Source organism: Nannobrachium achirus, assembly GCF_963921795.1.
Source record: "Nannobrachium achirus genome assembly, chromosome: 1".
Taxonomy (NCBI): domain Eukaryota; kingdom Metazoa; phylum Chordata; class Actinopteri; order Myctophiformes; family Myctophidae; genus Nannobrachium; species Nannobrachium achirus.
In genome coordinates this window covers 30,020,728-30,037,813 of record NC_137810.1, presented here as the reverse complement: position 1 = coordinate 30,037,813, position 17,086 = coordinate 30,020,728, and the positions used below count along the sequence as shown (strand labels likewise).

Genomic DNA, 17,086 nt, shown 5'->3' with positions numbered 1-17,086 from the left:
CTGTGTACAAGGTGTGTGTTGACTTTAGCTATTTACCTTAAGTTCTGTGCCAGTTTGTGCGCGCGCGCACACACATTTAGCAGGATGAATCAGTGTCTAGATGAATACTAAAGCGACCTTTTGCCTTACTTGTACACATAATCTGCAATGGCAGTAATGATTGGAATGGATTCCCTAGTTCCAACTCTAGGCTTTCCCCCCCTTTTTAAACTGTAGGTCTGAAAGAAGTATCCATCTAGAACAGGGTCTGTCTGTCTCTCTGTGTCCATAGCTAATCTCGCAAACCACTAGACCAATCAGCCCCACATTTCTTGTGCACATCGTCAATAGACTGGAATCCCAGTATCAATCACTATCCCATTTTTTTCTATACTTATTTTTTTTAATGTTACATTTTTACATTTAATCACTTATTATGGAAGTCCTAAGGGATAGGATTGATGGGTGACATCATCGGCTAGACTCTTTCAGAACCATGCCGTCAAAGGAAGTGAGTGGCGGTGGAACGAGACTGAAAACTTGCCCAAATATGGATGGTGGATGGTGTCATAAATCATAGATACGTCATAGATGGCTGCCGTTATAGACTGGCCACATGAAGTCCATAATCTGAGTGAAGCTTGGCTGTTATTGGACCCAGTCTTGTTACACTTTATTAGACTTTAAGTGGACCGCCACAGTTCTAGTTAACCATGATATAATGGCAATAATAATGTATTGTTTATAATTGGCTAATATCCTCTAAAATAATGCTATAAATATATTTTTGCCAGACCCATGAAATGGGTAGGCCTACATAAGCAAATGTCGGTCCGGGTTTTCTATATAAAGGGTATATATGATGATGACATGATGATGACATGCCTACAAAAGGCATGATGTCATAAATGATGATGACAGACAGGGGGTCTGGCACAACCAGGTTGACCTGGTCTAGTTACATAACATGCTGAAATCATAGGACAATATAAACACTTGGTCTTTCTCATGTCATCATTGTGTCCACTTTAAGTTTGAATCAATTAGCAAATTGTAAAACGTAAGATGAGCTGCTATCGCTTCTGTTTTTTTTTGTCATCAAGGGGTCAAATGTAGATTGACTTGGATCAGTCAAATTCATGAAACAAAAGTAGTACATTCGCTGTCTTCAAAAGAAAAGCCAGGGAATCTCCAGAACTAGGAAAAAAATGTTTTTTCACAGAAATGGTGTGCGCCTGTGCGGCCACCATTTTTTGACACTTTTGCCCCCCAGCACCTGTTTGTATTATATTTCATATGTGTGCATGCATATGGCTGCTGTTTTTTCCAGGGTAGGGGGAAATGAATCATAATGGACTTGTGGTGCCCTGCCAATATAGCCTGGCAGCAGCCATGGTGTGTGGGAACTGTCCTGTACAACGTCCCACCCATCCCTCGTCTTTACTTTTCTTTCATTTTTCACCCTTTCTATAATTTTCTGTGTTTCTCATTGGGATTTCCCTCTTTCATTTTAATGGCTTTGACACACCTCTCTTTGTCTCCCTTACCAGGGAGCTGATGTGACTGATCCAGGCACGGAGACTGAGGAAAGTTTGGGAGCGACTGACTCCACCCAGCGGCCGGCCGACTCCCAGACACCCAGCTGTAAGATCCAGGAAAACGCTGACAAAAAGCATGCACACACACACACATGCACCCACCCCAGTCTCTCCACACGCACATTCACAGACACAGACGCTCACACCCCAATGTATCCCCCCCACCCCTCAAACACACATACACACACACACACACACACACACACACACACACACACACACACTCTCTCTCTCTCTCTCTCGTCCCGACGTAGAATTAGCTATCTGACCACTTTGTGATGACTGAGAAAGCTGTAATATGTTATTGTCTGTCTGGGGCAGAGAGTGGCAGACCTATTAGTGCTATGGAGAATTTATTTTCTACTAAAACCTATAAATGTTATTTGGTTTTTGGTTATTCGTAGTTTGATGTTGAATGACTTGTATGTCAAAAAAGGTTTTACTGTCTTTACATTATTTTATAGCTCTGTAACGTATATAGTGTATACTGTACACTTTCTGAAACATTTTGGGGCAGAGACCCAAAAAGTAGCAGATACAGTGACGTCTTGGTACCCAGACATATTAAAACATACTGTTAACCACTTTATTGGTGGGCCCTACCAGAAATTGACCCATGACCCGTCTTGGGTGTTGACCCATAGTTTTAACAGTCTGTCGCAAACCAGATCCAAACTGATTTGTTAAATCTTTTCTCAGTTGAAGGAAGCACGATGGAAGCCTTCTCCTCAGAGCAACCAATCACGAGTTCCGCTCAGCGCATGCCCCAGTCACCACGGAGACCACCACACCAACTGCCCCCCCGCCTAAACATCCACCCCGCCCAGACACAGGAGCTGGGGCCCCCAGCCCAGGTATAATAGGATAGAAATGTAACCTTTAGCCACACAGTTGATCCATGACGCAACCATTTTGTTCTGTTTCCCTGCTTTTATCGTATGTCTGTTTATTAAATAAAATCAATTTTTATAAATGAATGAAATTGTTTTCTTTTTCACCTGATAACATTGGTACTTGGTTACATGTTCCTTAGGCTACATCTGCACCAATGTGTTTTTTCTTTTGTTTTTAAGTTACCATCTTTTGATGCTACATCCATACAATATTAATATAAATATATTATATATGTTATATTAAATCATTTTCATTTTAGGTTGCGGGCAGGATTGGTTAAAATGTGGCTTTTTGCGGGCTGGATAGTTTTTGTTTGTGCATGTGTGTCCAATGCTGAAAGGCACCAAATGCTGTTATAAACAAAACATACTGAAACCTTTTTTTTTTTTTTTTTTTTTACTGTTTCTTTTGTACTTGGCACAATGATTAGGACAATTCTAAGTAGAAGCTGTGTCAGCTTAACACCTTCCCACACGTTTCCAAACATTGTAGTCCTACGAAAGAATACATTCAGATGATAATGCCATTTGTAGAAATGTTCTCAAGTAGCCTAGAATTTAATATGAAACCTTAATACTCAAGTGTTGTGAATTGAGGTGAGCATTGCTGCGCCATTCCAAGTTTGAAACTCAGGTGTGAGTTTGGTCAAAAATTAAATCCATACTTTTCAGGATTTCCTCCATCAAGGTGGCTGGGGGAGCAGCCTCCCAACATGCCTACCTAGATTCACCAGTAAGTCATGGTATGTAATACATATTAAGGGTGTTCACTGCTCAGGTGAGCAAAGGTCAGCAGAATTCGTACTCTGTACTGGTGAGTTCCAGCCCAATTCAAGTAATATCTTACAATGGAACAGGAACTAATTCAAAGGAATGTTGAGCACAGCTCCTTTGCTCAACCAGGGTATTTTAGTGTGGCTGGGTCAGCCGGGTAAAATATTTTCTGACAAACTATGCTGAAACTTGATGATGATATGAATTCTGTAGCGAGTCTCCCCTAAAACGTATACTGCATGCTACCTTGATAAGTACATCCACAGGCACCCTCATATTTGTTGGTGCTCAATTCACATGGGACATAGTCAAATAGCTTGCCTCCTGCGCATGTAGGCAGTAATGGCATCATAAAAAGAATTTAAATGCACAACAGCTGGTAGCATAGACAACAAGGTCTGTAATGCCTGTAATTCGTTGTCCATGTTGAATTAACTACTAGTTGTAAAGCGTATTTTCTTCCGGAAAAGAATCATGTCATAGCGACGTGAGTGAGGGAAGGCCATGTTACGTAACAGTCAATCAGGAAGCAAACGCCGGTGCCACTGTCATTTTCAAATATTTTGGACCTGCTGTCCATACTAAAATATATTGGCAGAGTTTTCATGCAAAAAAAATTGCAGGATTGGTGTGGATATTGGGTGCAAAATTACTGTAGTAAAAGGTATGTTTTTAAAACGGAAACATCTTGGTGTGGATGTAGCCCTAATAGAGACCGTGTTTGGTGTGGCCAGACAATTTCAGATCTGTGTTGCTGACAAATGATTTTGTCTTGCAGCGTATCCCCGTTCGTCGCCAGTCTGTCCCCAGAGTCCCTCAGCTTACACCTGGGATGGCCAGCAGTGCAGTAAGTGTATCAATTAACCAATATTAAATACTGACGTGTTCTATTATGTTTGTGTGATGTTTAAACATCACTTTGTTTGTCTGTCTGCAGCAGCACTTTTTTGATGACGATGACAGGATGGTTCCCAACACCCCCACTCTCGTGGTACACCGTTCTGATGGCTTTGATCAGGCAATCCAGTAAGTTACACTGCTGGATACATGCCTGCACAGAATGAAATCCGAAATGAATATTGACATTTATTTGTATTTATTTTCCAGTTAGCTAGACTGTATTGAAATGATATGACTTCTGCCACTGCAAGTTATTATAGTGTCTCACACACACCACTCGAGTTTGTATTGCTCTTGACTCTTTGCACTGTGTGTGTATGGGCGCACCAGTTCACCTCAGGTGGCAGGTGTTCCGCGGTTCAGGTTTGGCCCTCCAGAGGACTTGCCCCAGGCCAGTTCTTCCTCCCACTCAGACCTGGGACAGCTTGCATCACAAGGAGGTACGTCATCATACCATGTGGTATTTTTATATTCATGTTGGAAAGGTCTCTGGGAAATATTAGACGATTCAACACAAAACCTCCTATGAAACCAAATGCTAATAATGAAAGACTTATAGGTGCGGTCAGTGCCTCTAACTAATAGGGTGTCAAACCCCTTCAAGTTAAATGGTAGAGCATTTGCTGGATGATCCTCTCCCAAATGTATGTACAATGGTATAATTGTTTTTCACCACTGCTGCAGTATAGGCTATTCAATGCAGATGCTTAAATCTATGGACAATCTCTGTATTGTGTTCTTTGTCTCATATCATTTGATATATCTCAATAGGAACCAGTTAATGTGTGTGTGTGTGTGTGTGTGTGTGTGTGTGTGTGTGTGTGTGTGTGTGTGTGTGTGTGTGTGTGTGTGTGTGTGTGTGTGTGTGTGTGTGTGTGTGTGTGTGTGTGTGTGTGTGTGTGTGTGTGTGTGTGTGTGTGTGTGTGTGTGTGTGTGTGTGTATGTATTGCAGGTCTGGGGATGTATGAAAGCCCTCTGTTCCTAGCGTCTCATGAAGAAGAGTCTGGTGGACGCAGTGTTCCCACCACACCTTTACAAGTAGCAGCACCAGGTAACACCCAGTTCCTCTTTCTGTCTCTCACTAATATCCTGACAATAGCTGTATCAGGTTAATTTCATAGTTAAATATTGGTTAAAGTACCTATGTTCACCAAGAATTCTGAGCTCTTATTGACAATATAAAAGTGGGGTGCCTTAGTTAATGCACAGATCATGTGCTCCTTGTAAGCACAACGCAGGCTAAAATCGGACCCCAGTCTTGTGTTGCATGTCACCTCTCACTCTGCCCCTGGTTTCCTGTAAGTGTTGCAACCAGGTCAACTTAATTTTCCATGTTGTCTCCCTCAGTAACAGTCTTCTCAGAGGTGCTGCCTTCTGACTGTACAGAACACGTCTCCCAGTCGGTGCCCATGGTGAGCACCTCCACGCCGGGCCTGGTGGTACCAGGAGGAGCCAGTTCAGGAGAGGAGAGGGATGACGTCTTCCTGGAGCCAGATGGAGACAGGTCTGTTATGCCTATGTCTTTGAATCGCTTTTGAGTCTTAACACTCTCATAAAATGGCCTCTATGGTTGATCTGACCCAGAGTCACTGGGTCAGATCATTCACTAGAATGAGGCAGCCTAGAGGGCTATCAAATATCTACATACTGAATCGAGCATCTTAAAAACTGTTCCCAAAAGCCTGATTAGACGATAAAATGACCAAAAGGTTTTTTGGAAAGTGAAATATCCCTCTAATCTCGTTTCATGCAGCCTGACCTTTTTAGTGTGGTTGCCATAGGCAACGCACTATAGTTCTTGCCCAACTTTATAGAATTAGAGAAACATTTGCCGGACTATTCCTCCCATATTTTTGGGGGCGCACACTCCAGTCATAGTCAAATCGACCGGCTTCATCGGAAAACGTATTTTTGCATTTTGCTTAGAGATACGTTATCGTTGAGAATGTATTTGACATTTTGATAATTGACTTGAATGGGAAAATGAAAACTGCAACCACACTTTTTCACAATTTCCCAGAATTGCATCGTTCTAGTTTTTTTTGTTTGTTTGTTGGTACTATCAATGTTTGTGTGTTCCAGGCCCAGTGCAGAGGCATCGGTGGATCCTGTGGTGTCCCAGGGGGACGGTGAGGAGCCTAGCCAGCCCTCTGATGAGGCAAGCCTCCCCACCACCAGCCAGGAGCCTTCTTCCAGCTCTGCAGGTACAGTAGAAGTCATCTTCAGTTAGACTGCCCCTGGCTTTGTGATTTGATAGCAAGTACATGTTTGGTTTTGATTGAAAGAGACTCATTCACAAGTCCAGCATGAACCACAGTATAACCCCACCAAAGAGCTTGCATAGCTTTGAGGAAGAGATTTTTACTACCAAAACCACACGTTTCGTTCAGTCTCAACCAACTCTGCTTAACAACTTGATTTTTATTATTATTACATGCTGTTTTTTACACTACACTTACAACATTTTGTAAAAGAAGGACCTCTGTCTTTGTCTAGATACCAGCAGTATTCCACCGAAACCGTCTAGACCTTCACCCGGCCGACCTGCACCCAGCAGACAGCTGCAGCGCTGGCCAGAGAGTGGGGGCCGTGGTGGCCGTATGAAGAGAGGTAACAAACTATAGCTTCCATGTTGATTACACACATTACAGTATGAGAACTATAGCTTATATTGATCAAATAATATATAGTATTACAAATGATAACTATAGCTTCCATATGGATCATATTCATTGAAATGTGAGAGCTATATTCCATATGGATCATATTAATTGAAATGTGAGAGCTATATGTTCCATATTAGCTCATTTGCTGCCATTTGAGTTTCCCAAGTTATTCCTGTTTGACGCCGCCACGCCCGAGTTTCCCAAGTTGGGGCCGAATTTGCATTAAAAAAAATCTTGATTTGCGAAATTGCATGTTTGACCCCCAGACCAACCCCATCTTGGCAGCCATGTTTGTTTACATTTGAAGAAAACATAATGGCTGCTATCTCATGAATGCCTGAACAGATTTCCAAGCGGATTTATAAGATATATAAAAAATATGGCAGTTAAGCCTGAAAGTGGGAATTTTTAAAGGGCAGCAAATGAGTTAATCTCATATATTACAATATGAGGACTCTTTATTTGTTTCTAAAAATAAGTTTATTTGACATCGTAATTGCAGTTGCACTAGATTGTAGTGAGCATGACAGCCCAGCAACCAATAAATAGCATTGTGAATAATCTTACACACACAGCACAGCATTGTGAATAATCTTACACACGGCAGACCACTCAATATGTTGATACTGTCATTTTAATATTGGAAAAACAAAACAGTCAGAAGACAAACTGCATCTGAGGTTATCTTTTTTGATACAAACATTCCCGCAACAGCAGCACATTTTATACAGGTATTCTACAGACTTTTTACACCATCATAGCAGGCTTTCTCTAACAAATGTTTTCTTTGCGACTAGGGCATCCATTCCCTTCTCGAGGTTTTCATGGGAGACGATTTGCAAGATGAAGCACTTGATCCACCGTTTCAACCGTGACAGACAGCATTCCTGGCTACAAAACATTTTATAGTAAATTCTCCCATGTGTGATTGAATTATGTTCATGTGTCTAGTTTATGGTTCATTTGTTGTTATTGCCTATTATGTTAAGCAGTCCATGCTGAAGCGTTGTTTTATTATAACATAATAATAAAGTTTTCAAAGAGTGGCAAGAGTGAGTGCATAAGCGAGTGTTTTCTGATCAGACCTCCTTGGGGCACTTGAAAAAGTCATTGGCGGAGTTCTTCGGTGCTGTAGTGGACTGAGGTGTTACAATGGCTGGTTGCTCACCATCCATTCTCACGTTGTAGTATTTGGCTAAAACAGAAAGGTGGGTGGTTAGTTGTTACTTGTTTTAGACTTTTTAAAGTTGTTTAAAGAGTCCATTCAATTAAAAATGTTGTCCAATCAGTGCAATTTACAGTATCTGGTCTGACTAGGGCAGGGGTCAGCAACCTTTTTGAAATGTAGTGCCATGTTTTTATTTTCTAGATAGTGTGCCATGTCAACATACATTTTAATGACACGCCATCAAACATTCTGACAATTTGATTGTCAGGACATTGTTATAACGATCATTAGACTCAGAGCAATAATCCACCTTTCTCCTCAACGCCCTCCCCAGTCAGAGTTCAGAGTTTAATTCATGTAGAATTATCTGCAGGATTGCTGTGAATTTGCTTCATTTAATTGAAAAATTTGATTTTAAAATAAAAATCCTCTCTCACACTTCTGCCAGTGTGCCACCCTCCCCTGTGCCAATGTTGGCACCCGTGCCTAAGGTTGCCTACCCCTGGACTAGGGCATTAGCACTCAAACAGGAAAAAGCACATGCAGCTTCTTCAACATGCTTGATGGGCACAAACAAACAAGGCTGACCATGAGTTTTAAGAGGTGTCATGTTCACTATGTTGCTTTAGTGACATAACTGACGAGACAGACAGTAGTCCAGCCCTGCCAACAAAATTCCATTCATTAGTGTTGGAGCATAAAACTCTAAAGAAACGTTTTTTTCTTTAGAGCTTTCCTTTTTTTTATCCCTTATTTTATAGTATCATTTAGACGCTGTACTTTAGCCCTGTATCCATTGGATGATTAATGTTCTCACACTTGGTGAATGAACCAAATCTTGTCATCTCCCTTGGTCTGCCTAACCACCCCACCCAAACACACATGTTTTTTGTCAGACATGATGTGGGTAATGGTAACAACACGTGTCTGACTCCAGACAGGTGCAAATTATGTTTCGTACATTTCTTTCAAGAGTAGGCAAAAAAAGGAATGATGAGTGGGACGTAAAGAGGCTTTTAGCCACTAAACCATATAACAGTTTTACATGTCCATCTGGGGAACCTCTTAAAGCTACCATCTGATCAGATTATTTTAGTTAGGATATTGTTGCAGTTACTGTACTTCTACTTTGGTAAGAGACAAGAGAGAGACAACGAACATGAAACCTACGGATTGTAGCTTTAAGATAAAGCAGCTGAATTAATTTATTTCAAAATGACTGGAAATTGTTCAAACTCAGATGTGCATTGGAAACTTACATCTGGAGAAGACGTAGTACTTGTATCCATCCAAGACACCGCGGGTGGGGACAGACACAGCAGAAGTGACAGCCGTCGGGAAACCTCTCCAAGACACCCGGATATTGATGGGGGATCCGAGGTTAGATGCTGGAGACAAAACAACATGGAATAATATTGTGATGAAATTCAGATGAGACATTGGGGCTTCTGATTACTGATTTGAATATACATTTCTTGACACAACCACAATGTGTGCAGTTACAACCACATAAACAGCATGCAGACTGTGTTTCTCTGCACTACTTGCACATGCCATGGACCTATGTCTTTCACCAACCCCCTCATTTTACACTCCCAACAACAACCACAGAATTACTCATTTTTAGAAGAACAACTCAAGGTCAGGCAAATACAATATTCAGTTTCAATGAGTGCACCTGCTTGGCGGGCCGTTCGAGTGCGGATAGTGTACACAGCATACTGGACCCTCCTCCCAGTGCTCCCACATGTTGGCCGGGTGCCAAACTGGTATGAATACTTCTGGACCTGACCCCCTGGGGCAGAACCAAACAAGAAGGACATCAGTGTCTCTGAACTGAATTAATTACAGTTCACACAGCAAAAAAGAGAAATATATGATCATGAGCTATCATTGATATTGACTTCACGGACATGGTATTCCCAAACCTTTCCATGCCAAGGATCCCAGAATAGCCATAGCCTCTGGCTGCGGCCCCCCATGGTGAGATAGCTTTAAAATATAGAAGCTCACCCATTGCAGCTATTTTCATCGACAATGTTTGACCATTTCTGACAATAATGACTTGCCCAAAATAGGGACGCCAGGTTGAAAGTGGTTAACTGTTTATACAGTGCATACAAGTCATGGTGTTTCTCTCTCCTTATAAAGGTCTGTACAAATATGGGGATATGAGGAGGGGGTTAAGAAGATATGTCAAATGTAATGAAATGATTTTAAAGAAGAAAAAAAAAGTGGTGAACTCGTACAATAATCACGTGAACTTGTCTGGACAATCACCTCTCTTGAAGAAGAACACAGATTCCTTCCTCTGCCGGTACTCAGGCACTGACAGAGCAGCTGTGATGTGGCCCCGCAGCCCGTCAAAGCCTGTGGAGATGGGTTTGGGGTAGCCAGCGTCCATCATGTCGTTGTTAAACCTCCAGTACTGTGCTCCCTGTCAGGGTCACATAAACACATACAAACATATTCATAAAGAAATCAATGGAACCATTAACTTTTGACAATAACGACATGCTCAAAATAGGGACTCCAGGTTGAAAGTGATTAACTGCCACAATAATCCTATGAATACTTGGTTGACGAGGTTCCCCAGGGGTCTATACCTGGTTCCATCCTTTTCCCCCACCATTCTCTTCTGTGAAAATAGCCGATCTACAAGCTCAACGCACTGTGTTGTGACCTTGTAGATCTGCTATTTTTGCTGAATATTCACCTACTATGACATTACCAGAAAAGGGACGCTAGGGTTCTTGTGCATAACAGCTCAAAAGAATTGCAAAGTATACTTACAGAAAGTAACATCCTGCTCATTATATGTAGGGAGCTTACCTTGAAGATGTACGTTTTGCCTTGGCAGTTGCAGCGGGTGAAAACAGTGTCAACAGGAGAGGGGACACCCCAAGTCTCTGTGATGCCACGGGCAGGACCTGGCACTCTGTTTCCATCCAGGACCCAGAAGTAGTGTCCTGTAACAAAATAACATCATTGTGGAGTGCTGTTTCACCTACATCTTAATGGCATAACTCTAAATATAATTTTGACTGTCATGAATTGATTTCTTTTAACAATGCTTACTGAAATATTGTAGTATTTCCTTCTTACATGAGAGTATTCCACTGCATACTGTATATTTGTGATAACTAATTGCTTTGTCCCTTTGTGTGTGTTCTCCTGTATTGCAGGTGTTTGGTTAAACCATAATAATGCAAGGGTTGCATATCTCTTTGATTATGGGTTAGGCCATGAGTCTCATGAGAGCCAATTTCAGTGTCAGTCAGAGAGGATGTACTGTATGTCAGTTTGGCCCTGCAGGCCTGCAGCAACGGCCTGGCACTAACCTTGGAAAACAACCATTGTTCCGTTCCCCAGGGTGGTGATTGCACTGGCTGGCCGTCCGCTACAGAGGTTGGTATCGTTGTTGCCATCTAGAGAAAAATAAGCATTTACTAAGGAACCCTGTGGCAAAACACTGAATAAGATAAATAGAAGTCAAACTTGTTAATTGATTAAATATTTATTTCCTAGAGCTGCCTGCCTGCATTCTCCTACTCTGCGATCTCTGTTATGTTCCAAAAATAACTACGTTTGTTTCCACATCTAAAACTAATTTGGGGTGGAGGAAAAAAGGCCACTGCTGTCACTTAATATCTTGTGGAGAAACTTGTTCACCGAGAGGCATGCTCATAGAGGGAGAGCGAGAGAAAGAGAAGGATTTAGGGAGAGTCAAACAGGCACACCTATATAGTGAAATAGCTCATCTACAAACTCATTACGAATTGTGAGCATAAAGTACTGCTACATAAATATTCTGGACCTTTTGTATAATTGTATATATTGCATGTGTGGTTATCACAAACACATGCACACCTGGTCTTGCCTCCTGCCTCTGCACACTGTTTGACTCACTGTAGTAGAGTTCATGTGAAAGAGAAATTACAATCGTGTTCAAATAACAGGATTAAAGTCCTAGCACGACTCACCTGCTTGATAGTCTCTAATGTTGTCTATGTTTGGAGGTGCTATTTCTACAGGCTTGGGCTTGGGTTTAGAAGTAGGTTTGACTTGGCCTGGCTTTGCTAGAGGTGGTTTGGTTTGATCGGGTTTGCTGTGGGGTTTGGAGGTAGGATTGGTTTGCGTGAGACTGGTTGGGGCTGGTGTTGCATCATCCACCCCCTGGTCCTGTGCTGGGTCTGTGGGTGAGGGTCCAGGGTCCTGTGCTGGGTCTGTGGGTGAGGGTCCATGGTGCTGTGCTGGGTCTGTGGGTGAGGGTCCAGGGTCCTGTGCTGGGTCTGTGGGTGAGGGTCCATGGTGCTGTGCTGGGTCTGTGGGTGAGGGTCCAGGGTCCTGTGCTGGGTCTGTGGGTGAGGGTCCAGGCCCATTCCAGATATCTGGATTGTCCCCTCTGACACCGAGCCCAGACTCAGATCCTGGCTCTGGCCCATTGTCAGCCTGGGAACTGGTGGCATTGCGATCCTCTGTGTCTGAAAGAGAGGAGTCAGGGGTTGTTGTGGAGGGGGTCCTTGCTGTTGAAGAACCAGAGGTTGGTTCTGGGTTCCCTGGGGATGGTGAGGAGCCATCAGTGGGTTCAGTGGATACCAGACCTGTTGTGGGTTTAGAGGCTACAGTGGCGGCTGGCTCTGGCCCATTGTCAGCCTGGGAACTGGTCGCATCGCCATCCTGGGAGTCTGAAGGAGAGGAGTCAGGGGTTGTTGTGGAGGGGGTCTGAGGTGCTGAGGAGCCAGAGGTTGGTTCTGGGTTCCCTGGGGTTGATGAGGAGCCATCAGTGGGTCCAGTTGATACCAGACCTGTTGTTGTAGGTTTAGAGGCTACAGTGGAGGCTGTGGTTGTGGCCAGGCTTGGATTTATAGTTGTAGTTGATGACTGGTTCAAGTCTGCATTTGGTGAGTCTTCATTTTCTGCCTCAGAAGGCAGGTCTTCAGGCTGAAGAGTACTAGTGGATGTACTTTGGTCTACAATCTGGCCCTCTGGAAGTAGTTCATCATCAGGTAACACCTCACTGCCTCCAGGCTGTAATTCATCCTGGCCTTCAGGCTGGATTTCTGGGGTGACAGAAGGGGACCCAGGATAAGACTCTGAACTTGGGGTAGGCTGAGTGGAGGCTTGGGAGGATACAGAGGAGGTTGAAGTAAGCTGAGGGGAAGTTGTTCCTGGTTCAGATGTGTGGGTGGGATCAGACTGTTCCTCAGGATTGCTGGCGTCTGCCAATTGAAAAACATGATTAAAAAACAAGATTAATAACAGCTTAACCATTAGGAATCCAAATAACAGGCCTGATGATGAGTAACATATACCGTAATTAAATGCTGTAATTTCCCAGAACAGTGCTATCAGCTTAAAGTTATTGCCAAGTTATTCTTGGCTCTGACATACCTGTACTCTCAGTGGGACCTTCTGCATCGGCTTGGTCCGAGGGCAAGAGATCAGTGTTGGCCTGTGTTGGCCTGTTATCTGAAGGACCCCCAGGGGCCTCATCAGTTGGAGGGAGCTGTGTGAACATTTCCTCTGGTGTCGGCTCCAGCTTAGAGTCATCCTCTGAGTTTGGAAGGGAGGGGTCAGAGGTCGCAGGTTCAGGCAGGTCAGTTGGAGAGGGTTCATAGCCACTAGTGCTCTCTGGGATTGGCTCTGGGTCCTGCAGTCCAGTCTCAGAATACGGATCGTCCAGGTTATCTGCTAGTGTATGTCATACAGTGAGAAATGTGCATTTACTTTATTGGTGAGCAATTAGAGCAAGATTTTATTATGCAATATATTAACCACTTAAGCGCTATACTGTATATTTCATTGTTTGACAAGGAGTGAAAATAGCCAAAATACAAGCTCATAGCCATTGTAGATCTAATATTTTCACCATTTCGTTTTTATTGTGAAAATTGAAAATACTCGCAAAATAGAGATGCAAACATTAATGTGGTTAAACAAACAATCTCTCTCTCACCATTGCCAGTTTCCTCTTGTGGGTCTGGAGTGACCAGCGGCATTTGATAGTCATCTGTTAATAGATATAATTAATAATTATTTATTATAATAAGATATTAAATTGCAAGTATTTTACAAGTGCATCAATTGCGTTTTTTAATAAGTTATGTTTCATTTACATTCCTTCCACATGTATCTATTATTTTCTCTGTTTCAGTGATTGCCAACTTATGCCAAGCACTTGGACATTAACTGGCAGGAGGAAATGTCATAGCAAGTCAGCCTCCTGCAAGATAAATGATGTGGATGGCAGCATGTCTCCACTGTATCCAGTAAACTGTCCCAGACCAAGCTTGTAATTCATAAAACCATAAAAACGTACAGTCATTCATTCTCAGCCTCGTTTGTGCTTCCCTCTCTTGACTTTGTGTCACTGGGCTTGTGCCCACAAACCTCCTCCACATGGTCCAATCATAACAACACATGTTCCCCGTGTTTGTCTTGGCCAGTGAGACCTAAGCTCTTGGCAAGACCTTGTCCTCAAAACATGTCACAGCGACAGAACCACTGTGTGACACAGCCAACTAAAAAACATCTCCCCATATACATCTTTCTAATGTGTACCTTACTGATTTTTTCAGTTCAACACAGTTCAAAAGAAATGTGTTTCATGAGAAGAACATTACTCAGATCCTACTCTTTTGTACTGAAGGAATCCATTTATTTATTTGTTTGTTTATTTAATTTAGCCTTAATTTAACCATGCAGGCAAGCTAATCGAGGAACAGTTCTCATTTACAATAATGACCTAGTATGTTCTTATGGTGGCTACTCACCTGGGTCATCTCCCTCACTAAATGTGGGTGGGGTAACATTTGGATCCTCAGATTGTTCAACCTCAGAGGGTTCTGTGAATTAAAATAGCGAATTAGGGCAACCCTATGATGAAAAGTAATGTCCCCTAAAATGCATCTATATAGCTAATAAAAATCCATGCTAAAATGCTTTTGTTTGATGAAACAATATACCTTTGGGTTTGTTATTATTTACATTATCGCATGAGCTAGTCTCCCCCGGTGGTGTATTACTGTCTGGTCCATTCATTGCTTCTGTGATAAATTACCAAGACAGAAGATATTGTCAGGTACTGTATGACCTGATTCATTTATGCAGATCGCTTCATGTATCACATATTGTACATGGCATGCTGACTATCATGCAAGAGTACTCTCTTTCTCTGGACAAAAGGTACACTGCCAAGTCACAAGAATATGGGCCATAATAATGTAAGTACCATTACCCCAGATTGCCCGGAATCACCTATAGTTAGCATGCATCTAATTCCAAATCGCCATAACTATAAAAGATACAACTATAAAAGATGATCTTTGATTAATAGCTGGGTTCAGCACCAAGCTATTAACAAAGATCATCTTTTTATAACATGCAGGCCATTATTTAACCATGCTTGCGTTTAAGTGTAATGATGGAGTAATTTATGAGATGGTATGTCTTCTCACTATAGATGGATGGATATATATGTGTGTGTGTGTGTGTGTGTGTGTGTGTGTGTGTGTGTGTGTGTGTGTGTGTGTCCCATTGATATAAAATGATGCCATGCTGAAAGATATTATGCAAAGACTTAACATAACATTAACATGCTGAAAGTGTTTGACAGGAGGAGTTACCATCTGTGCCACAGGTGTTCTTGTAGTCTGAGCAGCACTGGTTGTATTTAATACAGTCACTATCACAGGTACACCGCCTGCCTCTCTTGAAGGGCTCTCCACACCGGCCCAAACATGAGTCTCCTGTTTGTCACACACACAGGCACGCACGCACGCACAAAATGGCTTTACTTTGCTTACAGTATATTATTGCTTAAAGGAAAAACATACAATACTGCAGTTAAAACAAGGTTTATTACTATTATGTCATAACAACTAAGGTAACAACAAAGTCCCAAGGAAAGGCCTTACTTGTAGTACACTGGGATTCGTAGTCTTTGCAGCACTCATCATGAACTATGCACTCATAGTCACACTGACAATCACTACCCCTGTTGTATTCACCACCACACCGTCCTCTGCAGCTTGCTGTAATTACAACACATTTTGCACATGGAAATTCATAACACATAAGCACATGAACATAAAGAATGTTCAGGGCTTGTGAAACTTTAACTGTAACTAGAGATAGGCCTAACAATAAAATATGACTCACTGTAACTAACTTACCATATGAAAATAGTGCATTGACAGTTCTTTTCTCTATAGTAAATAATTTGTAACAAAGCAAATAAGAAGTGAGTGTGAGAGGTCTAACCATGGGGCAGTCCCTGAGTGTACTGAGCACAGCAAACTTTGGTAGTAGGCCTATCTATACTATAATTTTGCGAATGTCTGAGTGAGTGTCTGTCTAAAACAGCGTTTCTCCTCAGTGGCTGGAGCAATTGATCTGAAATCGTTTAATGGAAAGTAGCCATTAAACGAAACGGGAATTTCTTACATTGATGCTCCTACATATTATCATGCAAGCACCAGTTAAAGTTACTTTCCATCCCTCATATACTGTATGCACAGTGCACATCCCATAACCCACACACTGCACATCATTTTGGAGCTCATATCTTTGAACGGGTAAGGGCTAGTTTATTTTATATAGTGTGCTTTCTTCAAAATGTGCTCTAGATAAACATTAGGCTACTTATTTGCTTTACTTACTGTCGACATACATTGAGTCAATTTACAATTACAGTAGGCTTATTATGACATTTCATATGATAGACCTATGATCCAGGTTAGAAAGTCGTTATACTCACTCTGGGCAGCAGCAAATGTAAAGGCACAAGCCACAAAAATAGCCATGAAAAGTGCAGGTGCAGACATCTTCAGAGATTGTACCATGATGACCCTATAAAACTGATATATAACAGAAAGAAATTAATATTTAAATGTTCAATTAGAATTAAGTAAACAGATTGCAGAGGCTACATTCAGAGAAACACTGAAATAACGTGTCCTGCTCAGAAGACAGTAGCTCACCCTGCAGTGACAGCCGCTGTCCAAGTCCTGATCTGTTCGATGGCGTTACCTTTTAAAGGACCAGACCAGACTGGCTGAATTCCCGTTAACGCTAATTGGTGGATTGGGAAAAGTGAAATGCGTG

At 42.1% G+C, this 17,086-nt stretch overlaps 2 protein-coding genes across 5 annotated transcripts in view; one reads left to right on the top strand and one right to left on the bottom strand.

Moving 5' to 3' along the window:
• Positions 1–6,768, top strand: part of tprb (translocated promoter region b, nuclear basket protein) — a gene marked incomplete at both ends in the record, with an annotated part of 29,724 nt that extends 22,956 nt beyond the window's left edge. The window contains 9 exons of the mRNA XM_080728089.1: positions 1,530–1,623; positions 2,277–2,431; positions 4,023–4,091; positions 4,182–4,270; positions 4,475–4,584; positions 5,097–5,195; positions 5,492–5,648; positions 6,227–6,348; positions 6,641–6,768. Of these exons, the coding sequence (XP_080584215.1) occupies positions 1,530–1,623; positions 2,277–2,431; positions 4,023–4,091; positions 4,182–4,270; positions 4,475–4,584; positions 5,097–5,195; positions 5,492–5,648; positions 6,227–6,348; positions 6,641–6,768 (1,023 nt within the window). The remainder of the gene's footprint in view (positions 1–1,529; positions 1,624–2,276; positions 2,432–4,022; positions 4,092–4,181; positions 4,271–4,474; positions 4,585–5,096; positions 5,196–5,491; positions 5,649–6,226; positions 6,349–6,640) is intronic.
• Positions 6,769–7,426: 658 nt separating this feature from the next.
• On the bottom strand, positions 7,427–17,006 carry prg4b (proteoglycan 4b). Of its 4 annotated transcripts, XM_080732834.1 has the most exons (15): positions 16,963–17,006; positions 16,740–16,839; positions 15,898–16,014; positions 15,607–15,729; positions 14,947–15,027; positions 14,755–14,826; positions 13,938–13,991; positions 13,373–13,672; positions 11,962–13,200; positions 11,320–11,406; positions 10,811–10,947; positions 10,259–10,415; positions 9,657–9,773; positions 9,238–9,366; positions 7,427–8,005 (listed from the first exon to the last, which is right to left on the bottom strand). In XM_080732834.1, the coding sequence occupies exons 2-15, from the start codon at positions 16,822–16,824 to the stop codon at positions 7,890–7,892; spliced, it is 2,814 nt and encodes a 937-aa protein (XP_080588960.1). In that variant the 5' UTR covers positions 16,825–16,839; positions 16,963–17,006; the 3' UTR covers positions 7,427–7,889. The 4 variants fall into 4 exon arrangements, with proteins under 4 accessions (XP_080588960.1, XP_080588961.1, XP_080588962.1 ...); XM_080732835.1 differs by lacking the exon at positions 16,963–17,006 and having other exon boundaries at positions 13,373–13,669; positions 16,740–16,956; XM_080732836.1 differs by lacking the exons at positions 14,947–15,027; positions 16,963–17,006 and having other exon boundaries at positions 16,740–16,956.
• Positions 17,007–17,086: the final 80 nt, after the last annotated feature.